This window comes from Triturus cristatus, chromosome 4_1 (assembly GCF_964204655.1).
Source record: "Triturus cristatus chromosome 4_1, aTriCri1.1, whole genome shotgun sequence".
NCBI classification, from domain to species: domain Eukaryota; kingdom Metazoa; phylum Chordata; class Amphibia; order Caudata; family Salamandridae; genus Triturus; species Triturus cristatus.
The window spans coordinates 70330098-70346005 of record NC_140585.1 but is presented as its reverse complement, the minus strand read 5'-3'; the positions used below and the strand labels follow the sequence as shown (position 1 = coordinate 70346005).

At 50.4% G+C, this 15908-nt stretch overlaps 2 protein-coding genes across 4 annotated transcripts in view; one reads left to right on the top strand and one right to left on the bottom strand.

Annotated features, from left to right (window-relative positions):
* KDM2A (lysine demethylase 2A) overlaps window positions 1-1678 on the bottom strand; it is a 770935-nt gene extending 769257 nt beyond the window's left edge. Inside the window, exon 1 of one of the 2 annotated variants that reach the window (XM_085651618.1) lies at window positions 958-1678. The gene's annotated coding sequence lies outside the window, so the exon portion shown is untranslated. The remainder of the gene's footprint in view (window positions 1-957) is intronic. The other variant, XM_085651619.1, reaches the window with a different exon arrangement.
* Window positions 1461-10787, top strand: LOC146839552 (uncharacterized). 2 transcript variants are annotated; one of them, XR_014981106.1, is made up of 2 exons: window positions 1461-1605; window positions 9644-10787. XR_014981106.1 is itself a non-coding variant. In XM_085651621.1 (2 exons), the coding sequence occupies exons 1-2, from the start codon at window positions 8927-8929 to the stop codon at window positions 9901-9903; spliced, it is 687 nt and encodes a 228-aa protein (XP_085507747.1). In that variant the 5' UTR covers window positions 8661-8926; the 3' UTR covers window positions 9904-10028. The 2 variants fall into 2 exon arrangements, 1 of the variants encoding a protein (XP_085507747.1); XM_085651621.1 differs by lacking the exon at window positions 1461-1605 and adding an exon at window positions 8661-9353 and having other exon boundaries at window positions 9644-10028.
* Window positions 10788-15908: the final 5121 nt, after the last annotated feature.

The window sequence follows — 15908 nt, the reverse complement described above, 5'->3', positions numbered from 1 at the left end:
ATGGAAGTTCCACTCTATGCAGTCGTCATAAATACAATCTGGCCCCGCTAAAGGCCTCCCTTAATGCTGCAGCAATAACCAGTACAAAAATAAATAATCTCATATCCAGCCTTAAAAACTCTGAACGCCTCCCGTACGAAGAAAGAATACAGCTAAAGATTGCTTGCATGACTCAAAAAGTCCTACATTTCAAGATAAACCTGGCACAAAAGCTAGAGTTATCGGGGAGATGCAGATCTTCACGAAGTGCAAGCTCACCACTACTGAAAACACAGATTTTCCACAAAAAGAGAAGGAGCTACAGAGCCTTCTCGGGTATCACCCCGAAGATATGGAACTCTCTGCCACCGGATGTCCGCCCAATATCATCTACCTCTCGTTAAAAAAAAAGTGAAAACTCTTCTAATGGAGATAGTTTTGCTCTAAGATAATCACTTTTTGTTCTTTGGAAAGCACATTATGTCTTATTGTTTATTAACCTGCCTATTATTCCGATGCTCTGTATGATTACTACACTGATGTACAACCATATATACAAGCTTTACTACGCTACTTTCATTTGTGGCGAGTGCCTATTATTACAACTGTATCGTATAAAGCGCTCTGATAACCTCTAAGGTAATGTTCGAGCTATACAAAACTTGATAAATAAATAAAAACTACTGGATGTCAAGTGACCATTTCACACAGATGCTTCGCGAAAGCAAGCGCACAAGCATATTTACATTATCCTTAGGCAGGTTTTTAAAACTGGTCACTACAGAGAAACTGAACAGCCGTGGAAGATTGTAGCGCAACTCATGCGTGGACACTGCTTAAAATGCTACACGGAATCTTAACTGAAACTGGACAAGAGATTGAGTTGATGGAAAACGTGAGAGCATTCCAGGAGCTTAGATGAGAGAAATGAGAATGTCTGCAAATCAAATGCACAAATAAATTAAAGAGATTACTCACCGACTGCTCACATGTATCCCCTCTCTTGGTGGTGGCTCCAGAAGTGAAAAATAAAAAGCATAATCCAGTTTGTCCAGAAGCCCGATTTGCTTAGAAGATCAACTCCAATCCCAAGAAAATGCAACTATTTAAACAAAATTTCCAGAAACGTGATTAACGTAGTAATATTAAAAACTGTGCTCTCTCTAGCTCGTGCAGCAATTTAAAGAGTGAAACGAAAAAGTTAGGAGCAGCAGAGATGCAACACATCCATCGCTCCGAGACCTGGCTGGTGGTGGTGGATCCCTGGGTCCCGTGCACTGGCTGCACTTGCAGGCTGAAGGGGCAGGGATTCCCTCAGCGCCCGCACACCGGGGGAGCGCCTAGATGCGGGGACCGCGACACTGTCATCTCTAGGCGCTTCCCGCCCAGCCGGGAGAGGGCTGGCAGCTGGCTGGGTGCAGTAAACTTTCACGCCTCGGCGGGGGAGGGGGCGCTTTACTCGGGGCAGCTACGTGCCAGTCCTCAGGAGAAGGGCGGGAGGCTCCCAGACAGGGCCTTCCCTCCCGCCTCCCCACCGAAGAGCCTCCGACCACTACTCCTCCGGTAGCCGCGGCTCCGCTTTCGACTCCACCGACTTCTACGGATGAAGGACAGAAACCGAGCCGAGTAAGTGATGGCACCGAGGGGCAATCGGAGAGCGAGTTTAAACTGATTGACAGGCTGAGCAGCGAGAGGAGGCGGGGCTTGGTGGCTGGGATACCCCTTCCTTCCTGGGATTGGTTACGATTATGACCCGCCCCGGAACAGAAGGCCTGACCGCCCCGGAAGAATCCGCCTCCATTACTGTGGCGGAAAACCCGTCTCCGTTTCTGCGGAAGCGGTTCTTGTTTGTCCCGGAAATAATCATCCAGCTGCAGCTGGACCCACCTGTTACGAAGAGGGGTGCTCTAGGTAGTGCGATCGGGAGCTCCTCACCCGACGCTCCCCATCGAAGCCAAGGGCGAGACCTGGGAGGATGTTGTTATTTATGTTAGTTAATGGGGATATCATATAGTAGAGGCACCCCCCACCTAGTCGCCCCACCCGGATCCCAATAAGTTCAGACCACACCAATTTCATGTTTATAGAAGAATTGAGGCCGCAGTTTAATATGCATTTTTCAACTTACAAGCGATCCTTTAAACACCATTTTTATGTCTCGCCTAGGCAGCGCTCATGCGCTGCTCTAGGAGGACCTTTAGCCATCGGTCTTCACTTTTCAAGCACTGCACTCGTGCTTGTGGCAGTATCCACCTTGCGGGAGCAAGCAGCGCCGCGCCGCAAGCACGAGTGCAGTGCTTGAAAAGTGAAGACCGCTCTCCCAAGCGCGCACGCACCACTCGCGGGCTCACCTCCTGCTCCCCTCTCTCTCACAACCTCTCCGCTTCACGGCATCGCACTTCATGTTTCATGAAGTGTGGTCACTCGCTCCGCCCTCTCCGTCTCCTTTTTACTCGCGCACTCTATGCCAATGCTTGTTCTTATTATTAACTAAGGAACAGGAGTGGGGGAAAGGAACTGATTTCACCCAAACCTTCACCAGTGACTCAGCGCAACGATAGGCCTTTACCAAAATAGAAATGCCTGTGTATAACGCTGTTCCCTCTGCCAACCCCCCGACCCATCCGCCTGCCCCCATCAGACTTCTCTGTCGTCTGAGTTTTGTTTACCCAGGAATCCCCTAAGGCGTCTACATGGCAGGTCAGTTCACAGCGTTGCTCTCTTCCCCGGTCTTCTCTTCCCTTCATGATCTCCCCTGCGACATAGACTGCTGTCTGTACCAGGTCTGAGTCTCACGGTTTGTGTTCCTCGACCAGGCTCCTCTCTTCAGAAAAACTCCTCTGCCGGTCCTTTGGTCTCGAATCTTCTCTGTTGTTCGGGCGGTGACAACGTTCTCTCCAATGACTCGGGTTTTAAAAGGTCCGCGCTCTCTCAATCCACTGTAATTCGTGCTCATGATGTGATGACCTGAGCATGCTTTGCCAAATAGTTTTTCATGCCACCCGAAGGCAAGTGAATATTTTGTTGATGTCTGTAATTTCAGACAGCTGGTGAAAGGTGCAATTAGGCTATGATGAGAAGGGCTGTCAATCACTGCTCCTAAGGACGAACAGAGGCCTCTTGGGACCTGCTGCATAACTAAATACTTATAAGGTCCCAAAGGCGATACCTCTTGGCTCTGCCAATGCTTGTTAACTTATTAGGCAAGGCTGTGTCCTTCACCCATAAGCTCAGCACTGTGCCCTACATTCAGTGCCGGTCCATTTGCCCAGGTGACCCATCACCTCGGCACACAACCTTTCACTTTCACTCCGGGCAAGTATCTGCTTCCAGCCCGACCGGGTAACCTTTTTACTTCCGGTATCCACACACTCCCCTTGGATAAGCGTCTGCTTCCAACCCAACCGGATGACCTTTCCTTTCCGGTGCCCACACACTCCCCGGGTAAGCATCTGCTTCCGACCTGGCCGGGTGACCTTTCACTTCCGGTGTCCACACATCTCCTTCCGGGTAAGCGTTTGTTTCCAACCCGACCGGGTGACTTTTCACTTCCGGTGTGACCAATATTTTGTTACGTAGGCAAGCATATGTGCTTCCAGCTCACCAGACCCTGGGTGAACGTTGCCCCACCCATCTGTGCGAAGGTGACCCAGTAACCGTTACCCAACTTCTTCCATGCCACAGGCTTTTCCCATAACTGTCTACTTAATTGTTTGTTTCCGGTACTCCAAAACAAAGGCCATTAGGGGAGTTTGCCAGTACCCCCTGGGTCCTGACTGTGCCGTTTGTGGCCTGTTCCAGTTTCACAACCCATAGATATATATATATATATATATATATATATATATATATTGGATCGCTTTGTAAGCACCGCCATGCCTCGCTGGGAGCTTCCGCTGCCAGCGGGGCCCCCCGCCATAACTGCGGCCCAATTCTTCAAGACTACCAACAGCCCCTTGCATTCAATGCCACTTGTATAGTCCGTAGCATGACATCTGTCCCAGTATTGGATAGGTACACCCCACCTGCATTGTAGTAGTGTGGCTGCCGCAAATTAATTAGGCTATGCCTAATGCTGCCTAAACATGCCCTGTACAGAAATTTGCCCATGAGGCTGTCAAGTCTATGCCTGTTTGGGAGTGAGCACCAGCCCACACCCTTCTGGGAATGATTTAAGACCATACCACTTCTGTGGAGTCCATGCTCGGGGTCATCAGTCCATTTCTTCAAAAGGTTGACATGGTATATCTGTCCCTTTCTTCCTGAGTGGGGTACAGCTATCCGGTAGGTGACAGGTGTGACTAGTGCGAGCACGACATAAGGACCTTGCCAGTGGGCCAGGAGCTTGTTGTCGGATGAGGGGAGGAGGAGTAGGACTCTGTCACCTACCGTGAACTGTCTGAGAATGGCCTGTCGATCGTATGTTTTCTTTTGTTTTTGTTGGGCTGCGTCTAGATTTTGCTCTACTTTGTCCCAGAGAGTGGAAAGTATGTCCCTTAGTAGTGTTGCGTACTCCAGCAATGTCCTGTTTTCGTCTTCTTCTTCCTCCCATCTCTCGGCTGCCATGTCTATTAATGATCTGGGCTTCCTCCCAAACACTAACTCAAAGAGACTAAACCCGGTGGAGGACTGGGTATGTGTTCTAATCGCAAACAACGTTTGTGGCAGTTGCCTGTCCTAGCCCCTCCCGGTCTCTGAAACGTTTTTCTTCAGTATTGTTTTTATGGTTTGGTTATACCTTTCTACAAGGCCGTCTGGGGGTGGTATACGGAAGTGCGAATTTGGCGTACCCCCAACAGGGAGCATATCTGGGCCATAAGTTTTGACATAAACGGGGTCCCTTGGTCAGTGAGAAGCTCTTTGGGGAATCCCACCCTACTGAAAAAGGCTACCATGGCTTGGGCAACGCTGTTTGTGGACGTGCTGGTGAGGGGGATGGCCTCAGGATAACGGGTCGCGTAGTCGACCAAGACCAAAATATACTGATAGCCTCGAGCCGAGCTGACAAGGGGACCAACCAGGCCCATCCCCACCCGGAAGAAGGGAACCTTGATTACCGGAAATGGGTACAAAGGCGCTTTAGGTGTATGGGGTGGGTTGGTCAATTGGCACCTTGCGCTGGCCGCGCAGTACCCCCTTATGTCGGAGAAGACCCCCGGCCAGTAACATCGCCGTAGAAGGTAGTCTTCTGTTTTTTCCCTTCCAGAATGGCCCCCTCCTGCCTGATTGTGTGCTAAATAGAGAACCTGAGTACGGAACGGGAGGGGGACCAGGAGCTGTCGGAGGGTTTCGTCTGGTTTTGTTATTTTTATATATAGCAACCCCTTGGATATGACAAAACAGGGGCCTACCTGGTCATCGTCGTCAGCTACGGCTCGGGCCCATGCATGTCCCAGCGTTGGATCCTCTTTCTGTTCGGCCCTAAAGCTGCCTGTGGGTCTTGGTTCTCCATCTGTACCCGAGGAGGGGGTAGAAGGAGCGTTAGCTTGGCTATTCAACACTACTGCCCTCTTTTGTTCTCTCTTCTCTCGGCGGGTTTTCTTTCTTTTATATACACCCGGTTTTATCTCTGTGTTTGACAGCGGGGCCTCTGTCAGCCATCGCTGGGTCTCCCTTTCCTCTATCACCCTGGATAGTAGAGCGGGAAATCCACCATAGTCGGTGCCTACGATCATGTCCTCAACCAGGCGAGGGATGACCCCAACCCGGATCAGACCCGCGTGTTCCCCCATCCCTAGGGTCACTATCGCTACTGGGTAGTGTTTTTGGTCCCCATGAACACAGGTAATGGATACTCTCTCTCCCTCCTGCCACTAGTGTGCCTGTACCCGTTCCTGTGAAATCATGGAGTGGCGGCACCCTGAGTCAATAAGGACCCGGGTAGCGGTGTTGTTCACCATGAGAGTCAGATGGTACGCCTCTTTGCCCTCCCCGGCCCATAGGACTCTGCCCCTGGTGTACTCCACTTCCATGGGTTCAGCAGAAGCGGGTTTCTGTGGACAATTGCAGGAAATGTGGCCCCATTCGGCACAGTTGAAACACTGGGCCCCCTGACTGCCTTCTTTCACTCCTGGTCGAGGTAAGAACCGGGGATCGATAAGAGGACACGGGGGAGGGGGTACAGGGCCTGGAGCAGCCGCTCTCCAGCGGTGGATGACGGAGGTGGGGGTCCGGGGCGTGAAGGGTCGGGCCGCGGGGGTTCTCTGGTGGGCACAGGCTAGTTCTATGGTGTGGGGCACAGTCAAGTTGGGATGTTGTTTTACCCAGGCCCGGGTTGTCGTGGGGAGGCCCTCGATATACTGTCCTAAAAGGACCTTTTCGACTATCTCGTCCTTGCTAGAGGTATAGGGTTGGAGCCACCGTGTTCCTAAATCCTGAATCCGATAGAAGAATGCTCGGGGATTACCCTGTGGCTGCCATTTCTCCTTTCTAAACCTGTTGCGGTACTGCTCTTGGTCACACCCAAGACGTTCCAGGATGGTTTTTTTGATGGTTTCATAAGGCATGGTACCAGACGGGTTAGCGGCTTGATAAGCTGTTTGCAGCTCGCCTGATAACAACGGGGCGATGTACTGGCCCGACCGTTCCACGGGCCACTGGGCCGTGCTCGCCACTCGTTCGAAATTCATAAAGAAGAAGCCCGGGTCTTCGCCTGTTCGATACTTTTGTAGTACTGAGCTGGGAACGTTTGGGTGTACCTTGGTGCTGGCAATAGTATCGGTCAGTTTTTGGATGGCCGTGTCTTGGACTGCCTGGTTTTGGGCCATGAGTCCCGCCTGGGCTTGCAGGGCTTCCTGTAGGCTCTCTCTGTCTTTTTTGGCTTCCGTGGACTGGGCCTCTACGACCAGCTGCAGATGGCGCTGTCCCTCGGCCAGTTGTGCAAGCATCTCATTCAGGCCAATGGGCTGTGACATGTTGTCCTGTGGGTTCGTTTCGTGTCCCAGAAAAGGAGAACGGTCGTTTGTACATGGACGTGGTGGTTCTGGGACTCATCCCACTTCTGACCACTGACACACCCCGCCCCCACAGAGGTAGACGAGGCACGGGATTAACGAGTATGCTTTTTATTGTATTCCCACGGGATCGGCGTTGCAGGGTAAAGAGGAAGAGGTTCTTGGTGGCGCTTTATAGTGTTCAGGAAGTGTCCGGTTTCTCTCTCGGACGTCTCTGCCGCTTCTTTCTCCTCAGGCGCGGTCCTACTGGTTGTCCCCTCGAGAAAAAAAAACAGAACGAGACGGTTACTATCCTTCTCTTCTCTGCTACTCTCTCTTTTTCTCTCCCCACCCCTTCTCCTGGGTTGTCGCTGCAGTTCCCTCTGTGCTCTCGGGGCTTGCTAATCATCCGATCCCTTTTCCCCGGTTACACTAGGCCTCTCCACCATCCCTGGGTCCTTTTTTTGTCAGGGCATTCCCGTTGGAGGTGGTTTCCAGCCCACCCATTCCCCAGCGTCCCCCCCTTTGCTCCCAGTCTACGTAAACGGCTCCCTACAGGCCCGAGAAGGCCGACTGGGCGTGCCACCAACCCACCAGAGTCCGCCCGGTCTTCCCAACAACTTGCCAGAAGCCGTGGCCCGGTAACAGGGTCCCGGCCGCCTCGTCCTCTGGTCGTTCCTCGGGGCATGTCTCGGTGCTGCTTCGGGTCTCGTCCTGCTCCTTCTCCGGTTCCGTTTCTCTGGCCTGTTCTCTCTGTGCTTTCTCGTTTTCCTCACTCTGTGGCTCCTCGCTTGGCTCCTCGCTTCCTTGGCGTGTCGCACCACCTGCATCCACTTCCGCCTTTTTTGGTTCGACCATGCCCCGCCCCTCAGCTGTCAGCAGGGTTAGCACGGGTTGAGACGACCTGGTGCCCCCGGGGTCCTCTTGGTGTTCCTTCTGGTTCTCCTCGTCACATTGGTATACATAGGTGTGGTATTGTCCCCCAAAAACTCACCCCCCCCAAACCTGTCTCTTAATCATCTATCTGTTGAGTGTTTGGGCGAATGTAAACCCGAAACCTATCTGATTTACATCTTCCTATTTGTTTTATTGCGTTTGCTGACATCCCTCCCTGGAAGGCTGTGGTTGCTTCCCCAATGCGAAAGGAGTGTGTAGTATAGTGATGCCCTTGGAGCCCTGCCATTTGTACTGTTGCTGCTAACACCCCTTTAAACTGATAAAGTGTTACAGGAGTCCCGTCTTTATGGTTGAGAAGGTATGCGTCACAGTGTACCATTTCCGTTCCTTCATGTACCCTGCCAGAAGCCTAACTGGGCAATATGGGCTGTACCCCTTCATCTTATTCAGTGTAATGCACTGTCCCCTTCCCATTTGATTTGTCTTCGAGCGTCTCACCCATAAGGATACATTGTGTGTGCCTAAGCATATGTCCCTAACCAACAGGGCCGTGCTGCTTGTATTTCCTTTGGCTCTGGCTGCTAGTTCGCTAATGCAAAAAGCCCAAAAAAAAGCAAGTGAGAAAGTTAAACAAAATAGCATACTTTCAAAGTCTGAGTGGCACACTAACGGTAGGCGGTCAATTAGAATTTTTAGGGCCATATGTAGGTAGGCCAGAAATACCGATTCCTAAATACCGAATTTTACCGATTCGGTATTTAGAAATCGGTATTTGCTATGTACCAAATAGTCCGGTAAAAATTACCGAATCGGTAAAATTCGGTAAATGAATACCGATTCCACAATACCGACCGGAGTTTCGAATCGGTATTTACAGAATCGGTAAATACCGAATTGGTATTTACCGATTTGGTAAATACCGATTCGGTATTTTCCGATTCGGAAATTCAAATACACATCATTTGAGGAATCAGCCAATCCTGTGCAAACCCAACCCCACCCAACCAGGAAGTAGCCACACCCAGGCAGGTGCACACAATCAGCAGACTCTGGAGCGGCTGGGAGTGCAGAGGAGAGGAACAGAGCCAGTGCCTGATTCAGCACAAGAAACTGACACAATGGCCAGCCAGGACACAGAGAGAGATGGAGGGGAACGGAAGAGGAAACTCAAATTCAGCCAAAAGGAACTACAGGTACTGGTGGAGGAGGTGGTAAAGCAGCACCATAAGCTTTTCGGAAAACAGTCCCTGCAAGTGGCTGAATCAGAGAAAAGGAAGATCTGGCTGGGAATCCAGGCACAGGTAAATTCCATTGGAGTAACCCCCCGGGACATTGATGTGCTGAAGAAGCGGTGGTACGACATCCGTATCATCACAAAGAGGAAGATGGCTGAACTGAAGAAAGAGGCCAGCCGGACAGGAGGAGGAAGGAACAGGGCACCTGCCCTGACAGAACTGGAGGAGCTCGTGGAGTCTACAATTGAGCCTGAAAGTGTCGTGGGGATTGGGGATGCAGACAGCTCTGCCAGAGCCGCCACGAAACAAGGTAAGACGCATGCACAGCATTGTGCCCCCCCTACCCCTATCCCAAATCCCCAATTGGCCAATGAGAATCCCACACCAGTACAGGTGTTAGTGCATACCAGCAATGCATTATGGGAGATGTAGTCTGTGAAACCCCAAACATGACAATAATTGTGCAGAACAACTAGGCATGTTACACACATCAGCGATAAGCAGGCATAGGACAAAGAGAGAGTGTTGTAGATATGTATTATGATGATAGCAATGCAGGGCTGCAGGTACACTGAGCTGATGTTGAATTTCTGTCCACAGGCGATACTTCGCGCAGGACTGCACAAGAGAAGGGAGAGAGGGCACCCCGGAAGGACAGCTCAGAGAAGACCACCACGAGTTCTGGGCAGACAACAGCACCACAGACAGCCTCACCACCACAGCCAGCCACGTCACCACAGCCAGCCTCGCCACCACATCCAGCATCGCCAATCCTGCTGGCCTCACCCGCATCGACACCACCTGCATTGTTCAGGTCTAGGAGGCGTGCTGTTGCCAGATTACATGTCTCAAAGTCCTAATCAGAAGACTCGAGGGTTGCGGAAACATCCACTGTGCCACTGGATGGTTGCCATGCCGGTGTGCACTCCGCCTCTGAGGGAGCACACACAGGTGCCAGACGTCACCGCAGGGCCCTGGTGCGCAGTCCACCTCCACAGGGTGAGAGCCATGGGGTATTCTTAGGGCTGGAGGCCACCATGGTCAAGGTGCAGCGCCTACAAGGAAAGGCAAACTTGTCAGTCCCGCGCCAAATGAAGGGCCTCAATGACACAATGGGCAACATTGACAGGGGCATAAGCACAATGGCTGAGGGCATGAGGGAGATGGCTGCGGGCATGCGGGACATGCCCCAGTCCGTCATGCTGCTGTGCACAAAGATGGATGAGGACAGAGCAGCACGGCAAAGGGAGAGGCAAAAGAAAGATCACCACACAAGGGCAGTGAACCGCCTGGCAACTGCCACTTCGCTGCTCTGCAGGCGCTCCGTGGCGATGCAGGAGGGGCTTGCGCACTGCAGCAATGATGTGTCAAGGAGGATGGTGAGGGTGACCAGTGCACTTGAGGTGCTGCTAACAAGCCAGTCTGCCACAACTGGTGCTGTGGATGCTGGGGATAGCGAAGACACCACCAGTAGGAGCAGCATTACCCCCCCTGTCACATACACACGGAGGAGCAACAGACGGCATGGGGCTGCCACTGGTCCCACAGCCAGTGAGGAGACTCAATCCCTGGCATCCAGCGCTGTAGTGCGTGGGCGCAGACACTGATGCTGCACACAATTACAGGACACAGTTGGGTGAAGTAACCCTTGACTTCAAACTCTTAATTTCACATAATTGATAGGCCAGTTGTGGCGTTGTGTTGTGGCGTAGTGCCGCATGAATAAAACTACGTCATGGCATACAACTACTGGCTGTGTCCCCTTACTTACTTAAAAATAGTTGCATGTGATCTCTGCCCGTCTCTCTCTCCCATCTGTTGCCACTCCTGCTGCGTTGGGCTCTGGCTGTGCAGACTCCTCGTCATTGTCCTCAAAATCTGTTATTTCCACCTCTGTACCTGTCTTCGTGGCAAGGTTGTGCACAAGTGGCAATGATCTTGCAGCAGATGATGGGTGTGTACTGGCGTGCGCCTCCGCTTTTGTGGAGGCAGCGGAACCTGCTTTTCAATAGTCCAAACGTGCGCTCCACCACGTTGCGTGTTGATTCGTGTGCCACATTATATCGTCTTTCACTCAGGGTTGATGGGTGTAGGTAGGGAGTGAGGATGAGTGACCGCACGGCATATGCACTATCGCCTAGGTGAGTAAGAGAGTACCATTAGTCACATGCCTCAATACACATTCATTTGCGATAAGTATTAGGGAGTGTCACAGTGATTTACCTAGCAGGTATCCTTCTCCAAATTCTCCGGCAACCAGTCATGTGTAGATCCCACTGTTCTGGAAGATGAAGGAGTCGTGGGTGCTCCCAGGGAACTTAGCTACGATATCGGTGATTATGTTGCCAGCATCGCAGATTATCTGCACATTTATGGAGTGGGTGGACTTTCTGTTCCTGTAGATGTGCTCTGTGGCTGCTGGTGGGCAGATTGGAATGTGTGTGCCATCAATACAGCGTATGACATGCGGGAACTGTGCCATCTGGTAAAAGTCGGTCTTTGTTTTCTGCAGTTCACCCTGTGTGTTTGGGAAGCTAATGTAGTGTTGCATTCTCTGCATCATGGCATCCAGGAACTTCCTGAAGAAACGGGACAGGCAACTCTGGGATACCCCGCCTACCGCAGCTATCACCCCCTGGTAACTGCCAGATGCGAGTAGATGTAGGCTACAGAGCACCTGCACATGTGGTGGTATGGCATGCGCCCTTGTTGTTGGATGGTCCAGGAGTGGGTGCAGGTCCCTTATCAGGTCCATGATGGTTTGGGGGTGTAGCCTGTACCTTTCATGTATCTCAGCCTCAGTCTGTTGAAAGAGTGTGATGCGCTGTCTGTAAATGCGTTCCTCCCGTCTCCAAATCCTCAGACCTGCTGCCTGTAGACGTAGGCGCCTTGCAATCACATACAGAGCGGCCATGGTGTTCACGCTGTTGCATTTTGGGATTGCTGATATGCACTGTGGCTGTTTACCACCTGATTTCACTCTGTGTTAATTACCGACTCTTAAATACCGAATTTCATGGAATTCGGTAATACCGACTTTACCTACATCTCTTGTATCGTTTTACCATTTCATATTTACCGAATCGGTAAATATGAATTCGGTAATTATGAATCGGTAATTTAGAATTCGGTAATGATGAATCGGTATTTACCGATTCATATTTACCGAATCCTTCTTTTTGGACTCCTACATCTCAATTGCCTAAATACCGGTTGGCAACTGGCTATTTACCGAATTTCGGCCGTTACCGACCGGTATTTAGCTACCTACATATGGCCCCTAGTGTTTTATAATCTATTGGAGACCTGGTATCCTGCTTTTTGCTTTCCCCTCTCGCCCAACCTTTTAGGGCTTCCCTAAGCACAAATTCTTTGGTGGGATCGTCAAAAACCTTTAGCTTTGAATGATATGCTATGGCTGATAAATGCTCTAGAACCCATGACCTAGATTTACCGGCTCCCCTGGCCCACACCGCAAACTTTTTGACCTGCATCACCAGTTTTGGAAAAGTGTTTGGAAACTTGGACATGTGAGCTGTAGAGTTCAGAAAAGTCTCCACAGAATGCCGGTATCACTGCCTTGTTCGAACTGCCAGAGCCTTCTCTGCCATGCTTTGTAGTTGACTTTCTAATGCATTTGTTTCCAGTATTCTTCTTTGAAGGGCATCATTTCTTGATGCTCCTCTGGCCATTCTGCCCGAAACCTGTCCCACTGCAAGCGAGAAAGAGCATCAGCTGTCTTGTTCTGAACCCCTTGCACATGCTTTGCTCTTATCTCGATATTGTACTGGAGACGTGCTCACCAGATGCCTTAACAAGCCCAATACAATGGAGCATGATGCCGTCTGCATATTAATTGCGTGGACGGCTGCCATGTTGTCTGACCGGATGACTAATTTCTTGTTAGCTAAGGTATCCGACCAGAGTAACAATGACACTAGAATGGGAAAGTGTTCTAGTGCCATAATATTCCCTGTCAAGCTACATTTCAGCCACGCAGGTGGCCACTCTTTGGCACACCAGGCGGAACCCAATATTGCCCCAAAGCCCCCCCCTGGAAGCCTCTGTGTACAGTTGCAACCGCTCATTTGCTGTCCATGGTGTTGGCCATATTCTAATTCCATTGAAACCCTTCAGAAAAGACAGCCACATCCGCAAGACCTGTTTTAGTCCCCCCCTCAACCTTACCAAATGATGTTGCTGAGTAATGCCTGCTGCAGTCACTGTCAACCTTCTTGAAAAAACTCTTCCCCACCTGAATGACCCTGGATGCAAAATTGAGCTTACCGATTAACTCTTGAATATCCCTTAATGTTGCTTTTGTTTTGCCAATACCTTTTCAACACCTGCTGCAAAGTCCCGTACCTTCTCAACTGGGAGACGTGACACCCCTTCCAAAGATTCCAACTCAATTCCCAAAAATGTTAGCTTAGTTGTGGGGCCTTCTGTTTTCTCTGCAGCCAATGGCACCCCTAAACCTTTGGACGTGACCTGGATGGCTGCCAGTGCTTGGGCACACTCGGATGAGTTTGCCCTGCCTACAAACAAGAAGTCATCTAGATAATGGAGCTTGCCACCTACCGGCTGTACCTTGTTTGTTGCGCACTCTAAAAAGGAACTAAATGCCTCAAAATAAGCACACGAAATTGAACATCCCATGGGCATGCACCTGTCATAGTACAGCTTACCTCTGAACTGGAACCCCAGCAAATGAAAGCTGTTGAGGTGCACTGGCAACAGCCTGAAAGCTGATTCAACATCTGCTTTTGCCATGAGGGCTCCTGTCCCTGCCTCCCTGACTAATTTGATGGCTTCATCAAATGTAGCATAGGAGACGGAACAGATATCCTGGCTCAGCCAGTAATTTACTGAGTTGCCTTCGGGATTAAAGAGGTGGTGGATCATCCGATATTTACCTGCTTCCTTTTTAGGGACAATACCTAGTGGGGAGGTAATAAAATTGTTTAGGGGGGCTGTCAAATGGGTCTGCTATTCTACCTAGTTGCAGCTCTTTATGTATCTTGTCTGCCACTGTTTCCGGCAGTTCCTCCGCTGAGCGAAGGTTTCTGGATGACCTGCCTGCTAAAGTGCCATTGTAAAGTGTTTTGAGCCCCTCCTTGAAACCTCAAAAAAGTAGTTCCCTCTCCTTTGGGTAATTATTCAAAGGTGTTGCAAGCATGTCAAAATGTATTGGGTATGGGCCTTTTGTTAGTGGGCTCCAACTATGAGCCGTGAAAGTGGCGCTCTGTGTAGGTCTAGCGTGGGCTTTGCATGAAACAACGGGATGGTCTCCACTGCACCGTGAGCACCCATGCTGGAATTTGCATTGCTTCCCCCACGTGCAGTTCCCCGCATTGAACAGGCGACCTTGGCCTATGCTGCAGCAGCTGCTTAAATCCATCTGCCCCTTTTGTTGCTTGAAATGACTGCAGCTGCTGCTGGTGACTCCCCATGATCTGTGCGTAGTTGGTGTTGCCACCATGCCACCCTGACATTGCTCCCCTTGCTGCCCCGTTGGAACCTGAACCGAGCCAGCCTGGAACCCCCCGTTGGCAAGGGCTGATGATCCCTGCCCCCGCCGAATTGCAAACCTGGTAGTCCATTGCTGCCCTGTGGTAACTGCCCACCAGGCTGCATGGCAGCCAGTGGAAACACAGTGCCTGACTGTTGGCTAGGCCCCATTTGTGTCAACTGTGGTCCTACCGTTCCCAATTGTTGTTGTAGAGTTTGTCCTCCATATGACTGCTGATGCATGGGACCAAACCAAGGGGCATAGAAGCTGTCCTCGCACGTCTTACCTCGGCGAGGCCCCATTGGCTGTATTCTTGTTGCCACTTGTACGTCATGGAGTGTTCTCTCTTAGTCCCTCCCCTTCCGGCGAGCTGGTAGACCGAGGAGGTGGCGGTCGCCCCGGTCTCTTTTTTCGGCTGGGCTGTTCTATGCAAACCTACGCATTTCCCTTCACTTGGGGGAAGCACCAGGACATGCCTGAGGCTTAAACAGCAGTACGTTTCAATCTCCTGCAGAGTCGCTGTTCCGACTCAAAAGATTACTTCGTATTCTATATCAGGACTGAAGGCGAGGATTATGCTTTACGTTCTTCACTCTATTAACCAGCAGTCGTCTTAAAGGTCAACACTTATTATAATTAGTAAAGTAAATAAACTACATATCCCAGAAACCTCTTAGAATGAGTAACCGTTACCAACAGTCCTCCAATCATAACACGGGTCCTAGTTTATAACTCTGTGATGTCCCTTCTCCTTCCTCTTCAATGCTTGTTATTTATTTCTTCCCTTAATCATTTGATTCCTATTGTGCATGTTAAATGTGTTTTTTCCTATAACTGAATATTGCTGAATGGTTTTGAGATTAACACTTGACTACGCTTGTAGCTTCTTCCCCAGCATGGGTACCCGCCAATGACTAAGCCACACAAGGAGTTTTATATTACACATCTTGATTCATCTCATGTTACTGTGAACTCAACATTCTGAACTTGCCTTTATTGCATTCTGCTCTAACACTTATGTCACACCTCTACAGAGTCCATCGGGAGCCCTAACGGTTCCGTCATTGCTAACTTGCCCAGCACTACATCACCCCCTTCTGTTAAATAAGAAATTTCGATTTTTATACAAAATATATAAGTATGCCCAATTAAAGCTCTTCAATCAGACTTCATGGTGCTCAAATTGTCTGACCTGATTGTGTAGTAGGAACCTGGGAACTGTCACCATGAATGGCCAAGATCTATGTTGACGATGTGGGGCAACAGCAATTGCGAAGGTTTCAAGGACAGTCTCTACTCCGACATCTGGATCTGACGAGTGAGGAGTCAAATACCAAAAAGCATTGGCATAGC

Excerpts from the sequence above, each read along its gene's own strand:
- LOC146839552 (XM_085651621.1), top strand. The coding sequence starts at position 8,927 with ATGGCCAGCCAGGACACAGAGAGAGATGGAGGGGAACGGAAGAGGAAA. Across the intron at positions 9,354-9,643 it reads CAGAGCCGCCACGAAACAAG|GCGATACTTCGCGCAGGACT; the intron begins GTAAGACGCATG and ends TTCTGTCCACAG.